Source organism: Phoxinus phoxinus (assembly GCF_949152265.1).
Source record: "Phoxinus phoxinus genome assembly, chromosome: 25".
Taxonomy (NCBI): Eukaryota; Metazoa; Chordata; class Actinopteri; order Cypriniformes; family Leuciscidae; genus Phoxinus; species Phoxinus phoxinus.
Window position 1 is genome coordinate 12,985,598 of NC_136900.1, and position 12,269 is coordinate 12,997,866.

The 12,269-nt window shown below is 37.3% G+C and overlaps 1 protein-coding gene across 1 annotated transcript in view; it reads left to right on the top strand.

Moving 5' to 3' along the window:
• Positions 1-353: 353 nt before the first annotated feature.
• The window catches only part of agbl1 (AGBL carboxypeptidase 1), a 209,881-nt gene continuing 197,965 nt past the window's right edge, over positions 354-12,269 (top strand). Inside the window, exon 1 of the mRNA XM_079603533.1 lies at positions 354-566. Coding sequence (XP_079459659.1) covers positions 386-566 — 181 coding nt within the window. The 5' untranslated portion in view covers positions 354-385. The remainder of the gene's footprint in view (positions 567-12,269) is intronic.

The window sequence follows — 12,269 nt, forward strand, 5'->3', positions numbered from 1 at the left end:
TGATTTAAAGCTTTTTATAACTGGCTTTATTTATCAGCATTCTCTGTTGGAGACATGAAAATGTACATTTAAAAAGAATCTTAATAAATAACTATTGTACTTGCACGTGTGCTTGTCTATTTTTTTTTCTCTGTTGAGGGTTCTCTATGGGATTGAATATTAATATATTAGATAATATATAATTACATTATATATAAAATCTATTTAACTGTAGTTAATTCCATCTATCTGTCTGCTATCTATTTATCTGTCTATCTATTTGTCTATCTGTCTGTACATCTGTCTATTCGTTCAGAAGACATGCTTCATTGGACCACCTGTTGCTAGTTTCTCTTCCTCCTGTCCGGTCCAGCTCAAGGTTTGTCAGTGTCGGACACCAACATGAATGCGTTTGTCTTTGTCCTGCTTCGGGTTCAGCAATTGCCTCCTAAAAGTGTTCTTTTCTCTCTCACGAGGTTGGCTGGATGAGTTTGAAGTGGGGCCATGGCATCTTTCCCCTTTGGACTCCATTGACTTTGCCTTTGTTCCTGTTGCCAAGCTACCCTGTTCTTTTGGCAAGCACAAAGGTAGGAAACCGTGCTTGAAGGTAATGCTAAGCTGAAAAGGACTTGTTCCTTGTCAGATAAAAGACTGGATGTTCATTTTTCTGCTTGTTTACAAGGTGATTTTATCCACCCCTGAGGAATGTTCTCATCTTTATCCATTTAAAAGTCCAAGTCTTGGTGGCTTATGCTAGTGACACACTTTTTTTGTCCTTACTCTTTGAGAAATATCGTTTTTTTGTTGTTTTATAGCAGCACAGAAGCTCAAAGTTATGTCTCATTGGTGACCTTTCTTATAAATGTCAACTCCCAGTAATGTAATGTTTTGTATTTGTGAATGAGCCCTCAGTATCCGTCATTGTTGTCCCATTTTGTCTATCTGTTGATTGGGTTTTGCTTTTCCATCTCTTTCTCTCGCTTTGCAAAGAGAACAATGGATCCACATGCAACCTCGAGAAACCTGAGCCTTTGTTGTGCGCTGACAGTCCATGTATAAATATCAGCTGTATGTCAGGGAGAACAATAGCTCTGTGCTGCTGGTGTTTTCCGATACGTACAGGACTGTGGCCTTTTATATGCCTAGAAGAACAGCACTCATGAAATTGTTGTTTGGTTTGCTTGGGAATAAGGTTGGCTTTGGCTATCTGATTATTTCCATTCAGGTGCCATCCAGCACAATCTCATGGCGATTCGTAACTATTGCATTGGCAAATTTGTGGCTAATTCATATGAATTCATACATTCTCATTTGTATTTTTTACAAATAGGTGTGTTTTCTTGTGAGGTTGGTGATATCTCATTTTGTATTAGGGCAGGTTCTACTGACAGAAGCTAGAATCTCCAGAGAGAGTTTAGTTTAATAAACCTGGAAGAAAAACGATGGGACATTTTATTAAGTCCACTCAAGACTGCCATTCAATGAGAAAAGAAGTGAGAATATATACGGACAAATCTACTTAGTGACTTTTAAAGCACTTGAGATGGTGGTTCTTGAGATCATAAAGAAGTTTGTGACTCATCATGGTCTGGTCTAACTATTGGTGAAGAAACATATTTAATATAATTCTCAAATTAGATCAAGGGTACACGTGAGAAGCAATGCATGATATATTGGTTACTTATCAACCTATATTAGATTTTTTTTAATTTTTATGTATCAGTAGCCTATTTAATTTGTTTAAATATTTATCTTATTTATCTTATTTTTTATATATATATTTAGATATAGATATATTTGGTATCATCTAGCCCTAATTTAATCGTTAAATATATATTTTTTAATTGTAACTCATGTCTTAAATAACTACAATTAATTAATGCACTTAAATATAATTTTTAGCAAAAAAAAAATGTATAATGTACATTATTATGTGGGGATTCCCAAATTCACTTGTAACATTTATAGCATTAATTTTAGTTTTTGGTGTTTTCATTTTTGGTTGCGTTTACAACGATGTACTAAAAATGGAAAAGGTTTTCTTTTGCGTTTTCAAAAGTTTACATTTTCAGGCCCCCAAAATGGCATTGTTGAGTAAATGAACAGCCAAAAAAAAGTTTTCCTGTTTTTAGTTAAAAAAAAGGTGTTGTGTAAATGGCCCCAAAATGCTATTTTAACACTGACCATTTATCAATGATCTATACCATGAAATAAATATTGGCTTCTCGTTATTTGCCATAATTTTAATATGAATACTTATTTTATATATAATATCAAATAATATAAATCTCTTTGCTATTATCTTGGCCTGACTTAATTGTGAAAAATTAAACAACAAAATGTAAGTAATTTTAAATTTTGAATAATTAAACTTGTATTAATCATGTTTTAATTTTTCTTAATATAATTTGTCTTTTGAGCACCAATCAACCAACCCAAGTCCCTGTGTTTGATCAACCCAAGACTGTGTATTTTTTTTAATAAATGGCTGTCCGATCGCTTTGTTTTACGATGAGATTCGTAGCTGGACCGGCCTCGTAAAAGCACCGTGCCGTCTCGTAAATCAGCGCGATCCTTCGCTCTGGGTTCCGTTTATCTTCCTCCTGCTGTCTATCTCTCCATGTTGTCTGCGGTGCTGCAGTGAGGGGGGATGCGTCGCCCCTCCCCCAGCCAGCGGTCCTGATGAGACTGCAGAGTTTGGCTTTCCTGACGCCCCTCGGCTCTCATCAGCTGTAATCATATTTCACCTGCTACCTTAAATCAGGAAGCCTCTGTGCCTCGCTGTCGGCGTACTGTTGCGGTTCTTCACTCTATTCGCAGTCATTGTTCATGGAGGAGGATGGACAAGAACAAAGAAATCCATCAATCTTTTATACATCTATCTGGCTTTTTCTAACAAGGTCAATTAAGGGTAATGGGACAGTATAGTGTTTAAATATCTGTTGTATGTTGACATACTGCATGCCTGTGGTGTTTGGGTGACCGCAAATTGACAGGAAGATGAGGAATATTTTTTTAAATAATTTTTTTATAGCCTAAACATTTCTCTTCATTATTATTTATTATTATATATCATTCATTGGCAATTTAAAATGTATTTATTTTTCCCAGACCAATAATAAATTAACTTTTCTGACCAATATTGACTTTTCAATGGCAGATAAATTGTACTTAATTTTTATATATAGCCTATAATATTTACTGCAAATCACTAAAAACATAAATAACTTGTCACATGCATATTAAAAAGGCGAAATGCTGAAAATCTGTAAAAAATGCACAAAATCAGCATTTCATAAAGGAATATTAAATAATGTTTAATAGATTCGCACTACTTTAAAATCACTATGAAATTAAAATGGACGTTTCTTATTTTGTTATTTGTAGTTCTTATTTTGAAGCGATTTATTCGTGCACATCATTTTAAATTCATGTGCCCTTTTTTAATCAAAATAACTTCCCCCTCCCTCTTGCAGCGACTTCTCTTCTCTGATGATGTGTTTACTGGCGCGAGGGCGGGGCAACCTGTCACTCGCATGAGATCCACCAATAGCAAACCACAACCATCCAATCAATTCCCCATGGACAAAATCAGTTCCCGCCCTACTTTTTCTTTCTTGTTCGAGACGCCGTTTCACTCGGATATGCTTCACAATAGGGAAGAAAAGACTATCGCAACTTCCATTTCATGACTTTACACAACTTAAATCACACATTTCCCCCTGTAAATGCTTTACACAGCTTCAAATTCCCTGGTGACTTATTCTGTGGTGCTTCATATAACAAGGTGTAGTATCCTTTTCTATTTAAAGCTGACTGAGAATATCACAACACTCGTCAGACAGAGTGACGAGGCATTTGACCCATCTGGCTTTCCCAGCACAGAGCCAGAAACTAGTGAGAAAAAGAAAGGTGAATTGATGAGAGACGAGGATCCTCTCTCTCCTCGAACAGGAAAGGAAGGCACTATAATTCCACAGTAAGACGCAGTGGTAAGAGATGCAGTGGATGGGGCAGTATTGTTCACCGACCCCCTCTCTCTATTATGGCTGTCAGATGCTCTCTTTTAATGTGCCTGTTTTGAGGGAGATTAGAGCTTTGGTGATGGGGGTGTTTGGTGGGTTGTCCTGGTTTCTTTGAGAAGCTTCTGTGTGGTGAATGTATGCGCTGGGCTATTCCATTAGTGTCAGGATGATTGTGTCCTCGCTGGAACAGCCACACAGGAAATTTCAATTGGACCGTCGGCCCCGTCACAAAGGATCAAACGGCGAGTCCGCTCTGCTGTTAATACTGGGGACGAATGCAGTGACCCAGTCTCGAGGCGAGAGTGGAGGACTTCATCTGCATTCCTCCAGTCTATGATGGCATGCAGGGGTATAAAAGCTTTAAACGATTGTTATTCTGAGTAGTTTGCATATATTTCAGTTAAGATGTCCATTTTGCTTGTATATTAAAAATCTGTCTGCAATAATGCTGTAGAGGGCAGCGTTTCAGAGTGATTCAAACAGTAACAGTTAAAATGTTCAGAATTTAAAAGCTGAGACTTTTTCTTATCAGAAGTAACAGAGCTCACGGCTCTTTGCGATTATTGGACAGGAGGCGCTACAAATAATGTTTGATGTAGGGAAAAACCAACGCTATCTCACGATCAATTCGTACGAATTTGAGTGATTAAAAGGTGGCTAATTTGTCTAAACCCACGTGATGGGTGGGTTTAGGGGCGGGGTCAGGGGGAGGTCATTCGTACAAATTAATACGAATTTGGCAACTCGTAAAATATTTACGATTTAGATAAAATACCATGTATTTTACGTATGAGTGAGGTCATATGAATTGGTACGAATTAGCCACCTCGTAAAATTTGTACAAATTGCCGTGAGATTGAGTTGGAAAAATCTGATCTGGCAACCCTGGCTAACTACGGGTGATTCATATCAAATAAAGTCTGCATTAACGTCGCTTTTTTTAACTGTTAAAGCATTATTGTCACAGTTAACTTGCCAGAAATTCAACACAAGAGAGATTTTCTTCACACACAGTATGAGTTGCAGTCTGACACGTTTTTCCGCACCCTTCTGATTGACTGAATATAATCGGCAATGATCATCGGCTGTCTTTAAACAATCGGCCGATAGCGAAAATAATAGCTTTTAAATAATAGCTTTAAACCGATACCGATTATTGGCCAATACATCTCTCATGTCTGTGTGGCAAGTATTTGCTTGAGTTTCGCTTCATTTTTGTGACGCTTTTCAGAAAGAAACGCAATAAAAGCAGACCCTTTTGTGATGTATTACTTGTTTCTGTAAGACAAAAATTTACAGAGTATTTTAAGTTCTTTTTGCCATTATTGGGGAAAAAATGCAAGTGATCGCCGACCCCAGAGTCTTAATAGAACCGACTCAAAATAATTTATGTCAGCAATTAGCTTATACCTTATCACCAATAATAAATATTGAACGGTTACCACACAATACAAATACTAAAGCCAAAACGTTCATGCTTTAGCTTTAACAAGCTTTTAAAAATGAAGAATATGAAATGTTTTGCTATAGGCGTGATTTACAGTAAGTGTTTCCTGTTGGGCAAGGCTCCCTGGTTACAAGGCTGTTGATGTACAATAGCTGATGTCTGTGAGCTGGGAATCTTCTCGCTGACTGGTGCTTGGCAAATACCACTCCATAGTGTGAAATGGGATGGGAAGAGTGGCCAGAAAATGTGGTGAGAAAAAGGTAGTTGCTGAAACTATGTCACTTGAGGTGCGAGACGAATACCTATAATGTAGGCTATTGAAATATGTGATCTGATGAGTTGAAAAGAGCAAGAATATTAAGAGCAAAGTCTGAAGATTTGATGACCGGTCCTGCAATGAGGAGAATGTCGTAATGAGGATCCATTAGAGAAGAGGAATACCTATGGATATGGACTTGACAAAGACCTCTTTTAGGAGACCCTCAAAAGCTAGAAGAATAATGGTTTGACTGTGAAGGGAAACTCTGCACTTCACCATAGCCATTTTCTGTCTTCCCCTTTCCTTCCGCAGAATACGCCTCTACAAGTCCTTTCAAATGCTAATTTATATAGGGGACAGGAATGAGAGGGGGTAACGTCCAAACTCAAACTCTTGTAGATCTTTCTCCGACCGTTAAGAGCTCTTTCCAAAGGCTTTACAGGAAATTATATGCACAGACACGTAACCTTCAGAGACACGGGAGAAAGGAAAGGTGAGAAAGGTGAAGATGATGACTCGAAGCGCGAGCTCACGCCTGGGCTTAGCTCTGCCTGGCTGCCCCCGTAGACCCTGAAGAGTACAGCTTGTCTTGTGACAGGTGCTATTCCCCGCGGGTGCCGGCCCTAGACGGGCCGTAATGCGGCGTGGAAAGCGCTAAAGGATTTCTTAAACTCAAGCATGAATTCTTCAGAAGATTATTCATGCACATAAGCAGTGTTAAATGTTAATTATGTTGAACTTTAAAGGATATGGAGTGTTTTGACTCGAGGCCAGAGGGTTTGGAGATTGCAGCAGCTCTGAGGGAGCTTAGCTCCGGGACGGCCGCTGTACAGTACAGTGCTGTCTGAAAATAGCACTTCATGTTTTTAATACCTTCCACTTGACTGGACCTCTACTGCCTGGATTTAGCTAAAGAAAGGCTTTTAGAGCATTTTAAGTGCTTTGGAATCCATGCATTTATAGACTCTTTGCAAAAGCATGTTCTGTTTTGACTTTGTTTATAGATTTTCAGATGTGCTATATACCAAACACTCTTAAAAATAGAGATTCCAAAAGGGGGGTTTTCACAGCGATGCCGTAGAAGAACTATTTTTTGCTTCGCCAAATAATCTTTTAGTGAACAGTCCTTAAAAGAACAATTTTGAAAAAGAACAAGTGGAAGGCTTGCTGACAATAGTTTGTTCATATGCAGGTGGTGAGTTATTATTGCCTATCCCTCCATTATTGGATAATGTTGCCTCGGGGAAACAAACACATTTTCTTCCCTTTGCAATCATTTGATTGCATTAAAAAGAATAATAGAAAAATATATATATTCCACTGGCACATGAAGGACATTTTCATATTTGTTAGTAAGTGAATTTTATTTTACACGCATACACACACACACACACACACACACACACACACACACACACACACACACACACACACACACACACACACACACACACACACACACTATATTCATACTTCCATAATTGTAATAAATACATTAATTTGTATTTATTTGTATTGTACGCCGTCGGTGTATGAATGGGTGAATGTGAGGCTAAATGTAAAGCACTTTGGTGGCCATTGGGTCTGTGAAAGCACTATATAAATGCAGCCCATTTACCATTTACCATCTTTCTGACTTCGGTTTGAACAAGTGTCAGTGCATGTCTGTGCGAGGTAAAAGGACACAAGCGGTTGTAGCTCCGCCCCCTGTGCCGGGAGCAGCATCTCATTTGCATTTAAAGGGACAGACACAAAACGGTGCGTTTTTGCTCACCCTCAAAAAGTTGAACATGCTATATAAAAATATCTGTGGGGTGTTTTAATCTAAAACTTCACATGCACACTCTGGGGACATCAAAGACTTATTTTACATCTTGTGAAAAGGGCATTATACCACCCCTTTAAGGAATGAAGTATGAAGTAGATGGGTTTTTTTTTTTTTTAAGAAAAATTCCATTTAAGTTTGAATTTCCACATTTTTCCTATTTCAACATGGTCCTTTTTTTAATGTATTTTTCTACATTTACATTTTTTTTATTTGTTGTAATGTTTGATTATCGAGGCCTACTTTATGCATGACAATTCAATTAACCTTTTCTTAACTTAATGATATATTGCATGTACTGTGAAAGCAATCCACTGCCTGCATTATGTGTTTTTTTAATTCTGCTAATGGAAGACCCCCAGCACTGCAACATTTTGAACGTTTGGCTTGGAGAACCACCGAGATAATGAGATTAAAACCCAGATAATGTCCATCTGAGGCCACAGAAATGTTTTCCCGGAGAGACCTTATACCTCGCAGTTGCACCATCTCCCTGTCTCCTGATCGCAATCTTGCACATCATGTTACTCTAAATGTGATCGAGACGCCTAACAAATCGCTGCCATTGGCTGTTTTGTTAATTAGGTCCGAATAGACAAACTTGGAGGAGATCACATTTAAAACTCAAGCATCTGGCCTGTGGACCTCATCAAAGTGAGATAAGAGTTTCCCCACAATGAAACGGAGAGATTTCTCGTGCCAGAGAGGCTTGTGGCTTCAGGGCTCAGGGTAATTAAGCTAGCTAATAGTGTGTGACTAATTAGGATGATAGTTCATTCTTGCGAGCTCTTTCCACAAAGCAAACAATGGTGCAGAGTCTGTGACGAGGATCGTCTTTTCATGTCAGCTCTGCTTTTGTCTTTGCACTGGATTTGTTGGCGTCTCTTCAGTGGCTTCCAGCTCTTGCAGAAGCACTCGGCCCGTGACGTGGTCCGCTGGGTTTTGAGAGGCCGTCGGCACGGCTGAAACTACCACTATTCAAATTTCCGATGTGGTTTATGTATTGCACTTCGTTCTGAATGCTTTACACTTGTTCGTCATGTCCCTGCCAACTGATTGACACATTTGAACGTTCATACTGCATGTCTGCAGTGTTCCCTCTCGTTCCCCATTATCCGGAGTAGAGAGGAGGTGACGGGGAGGAGATTGAAGCGGGAAGGGTTATTCTGCTACAGAAACTGCTGAAGTGTGACCGAGGACTTTCACAGTCTGACACAAGAGGCCATTATGGCACGTCATGTTTCTGTGCTGCTGGCTATCGTGCTGACGGCTTCAATAAATGAAAGAAAAGACTTCAATCTTGCCGACCTTCATATATAAGGAGTCAAATGAATGATTTAGCTCAGTGGGAAGACTTGCACTCTTGGGATGCAGAGTTCATTAGCCTTCTGCAACTGACCACAGGCTACAAGATCCAACTATCCTTCTGTCTTTCTTTCTTGTTTGTGTTTGTTTCTTTATTTCTTTCTTTGCAATTATTTACTTATTTATATTTGTCCACTGAATTTATTTACTTATGTATTATAAAACATAAAACAAATGTATTCACTTTATTTATATTTATTAGCTATTTTATAATATATTTATTATTGATAATTGTTCATTACTTATTTAATTTATCTTTATCCATTTAATTTATTTAATGTTTATTTATTTTATTTATGCATTTAATTTATTTTCTTATTTTTTATTTATTTGTGGCTTATTTTATTTACTTCAATGAAGACAAAAAAATATAAATATGTTGTTCATTTTTATTTATATTTAAATTTACAATTTTTTTATATTTTTTTTATTGATCATTATCCATTACTTTATTTACAGTATATAAACATTTTTTGTCAGTCAATCTGTCATCGAATAAGCTTGAAACTACATTAATATGCTTTTGATTTCTTGGTGCAAGGCCTTATGGGTAACTCTTCCAGTCTCAGTAATAACTGTTTTTTTTAACTAGTCAGTTTTTATGTTAACATGGCTTTACTTTTGGAAATTATCCTTTTTGAGAAAATTTCCAAATGTATTAAACGTGTCAAGTAATGTTTAATTGTTAATATTGAATATGTAATATTTAGCCAATAACTTTTTGTAATTAATGGACAATATTGCTGACACATGCTTAAAGGGGTGGTATAATGTACTTTTCGTGTGTGTGTGTGTGTGTGTGTGTGTGTGTGTGTGTGTGTGTGTGTGTGTGTGTGTGTGTGTGTGTGTGTGTGTGTTTTCGTTCAACTTACTTACCCCACAGATATTTTTATACAGCATATTAAAATGGTCATTTTTTGAGTGTGAGCAAAAACGCACTCTTTTTGTGTCTGTCCCTTTAAATGCAAATGAGCTGCTGTTCCCGGCACAGGGGGCGGAGCTTCAAGAGCTCGTCTTTTTACCTCACATCCACATGCACTGAAAATGTAAAAACTTTTTGCCTTTTATGTTCAAACCGGAGTCAGACAATGATGGAGAGACTCAAGAAGAAGTGACAGTAGCCTATGTAGAAAGCAACAGGACATTTCTGAATGGTTAGTTGATGAATTTATGTAGCTTATGTGTAATTATCTTCTAGTCATTGATTAGCATATTCTGTCTTGATAATCTATAAATCGTGTTCCGGGGGCGGGCTTTATGTAAATTTTAGGGTTGGTGATGTCACTAACCCTTTAAAAGATAACATCTCCCTTTGCTCTGAACTTTGAGCATTGTAAGTTTGCAGGTGTTGTTTATGCTGAAACCACAACATTACACACTAACTAAAGTTAGAAAAGTGAAATCACAATCAACCACCCTTATTATTATTTTATTTATTTCTATACCCAATTACAAGGAAAAGAAACCAACAGAAATATCTGTCATTATTGTACCTTATGCTATTTTAGAATGTTTGTATGCATTGTAGACTGTGCTAGTCATTATTTCTGTAGCTAATGATCAGTCGGGGATCAGGTATCGTCTGGAAATCCAGGCATCAGAGGAAGAGGGAAACTGAGATGTGTGTTCAGCGAGATTCAACGCTGGAATGTCCTTTACTGTAGTTGAGTCATGCAGAAGCAAATCACAGACAAAAGAACAAGTGTGATGTATCCTATTATTAGCCGCGTGCCACGGGCGTCTGCTAGTGCTTAATGATGCTAGCAGATGCTGCTTATCACCAGGAATGTTCATGCGAGCGAGCGCGGGGATCAGCACTTCATTGATCACTCACATACACACTCTCCTCTCATTTGCCAATACGCCACTGATCTGTTTGTGCCTGCAGCCTTTGAAAACCAATAAGCGGGTCAATGGTGGATGACATGGCCTTCCAGCCATTCACATGATACACCTCATTAGCCGTGTTACATCACGCAGCCGGATCGCTAACATGAGGGTGACCATCAGTCCAGCTGCAACATCAATACTAATGTGTGGGCCTTATATGAGTTTGGTTGTCTTGTGTTGAAATGTATAAACAGTTATTTTAAATTGTAATATTAATGTTTTTACTGTATTTTTGATCAAATTAATGCAGCCTTGGTAAGCATAAGAGACGTCTTTCAAGAACAAAATCTTACTTAACAAACTTTTGAACATTCATATGATTCAAAAAATATTTTTGTTTTGCATTGTCATTTGACATTCTTAATTAGAAAAAAAAGAAGCATAAAACTCAAAGAAAGATGCTGACTGAGTAAATGCAGTCTTCGAAATGTATTGATCAGAAAAATAATATTTTTATAATAAATATATTTTCATAATAATAAGAGACATGCATATACACTCAGACATCAAACATGGGCACGTCTGTAATGTGCAGAAGACCTCTTTGAAGCAGTGCATGTACCACGGCCGAATATTTACTCAGCTTCATGGTTTTCCAAACCTGTTTGACTTTCCTTTTTCTGCTTTTGAAATAGTCATACTGGTTCTGAATGACATAAGGGTCAGTAAATTATGGTAATTTTCTGTATCTTCATATTTTCCCGTTTGACCTCAGATCAATTCACAGCCTTGAGCCCAGAAGCTGCAGCACAGAGACTTCTTGCTATATGCTTTGACACAAAAAAGGCAGGAGCTGTTCATTCATTCATACTTTTCTTTTATTTATGAATTTATTCTTTTATTTATGTAATTTTTTATTCTTTATTTGTTATTTAATTTTTTTATGTATTTATTATTTCTATCATTTTTATTTATTCATTCATTTTTGTTGATTTATTTATTATTTTTTATTTATTATTTTTTATATTTATTATTTTATTTATTAATTGATCTTTATTCTTGCATTTATAATTTTTTATTTGTTTATTGTTTTTATTCTTTTATGTATTTGTTATTTTTATTATTTTCTAATTATTTTCTAATTATTTCTAATTTTTTTCTTTTTCTTTATTTCTTCTTTTTTAATTTCTTCTCTTTATTATTTTTATACATTTATTCATAAATTTATTATTTTATTGTAATGAATGTGTATAGAGTCTGTTGTGATGTTGCTCAGTGTCATGAAGTGACAGGAAGGTGACCCGTCAGCGCAGACTGGACGCTGTGAGGTCAGCCTGAACCCCAGCCGTGTGCGTGACACAAGCTGTTTCAGGGTCGGTTTCACCTCCTGCATTAAAATGATGCAAATCAGTCTGGGCGGGGCGAAGAGCCTGATCCTGGATCAGTACCCCATGCGATGAGATGAATCTGCGATACGGATCCAGGCCCTCGAGGGAGGCCGTCCTGAGCTGCATCATTGGCTCAGGGCTCTGCAGATGA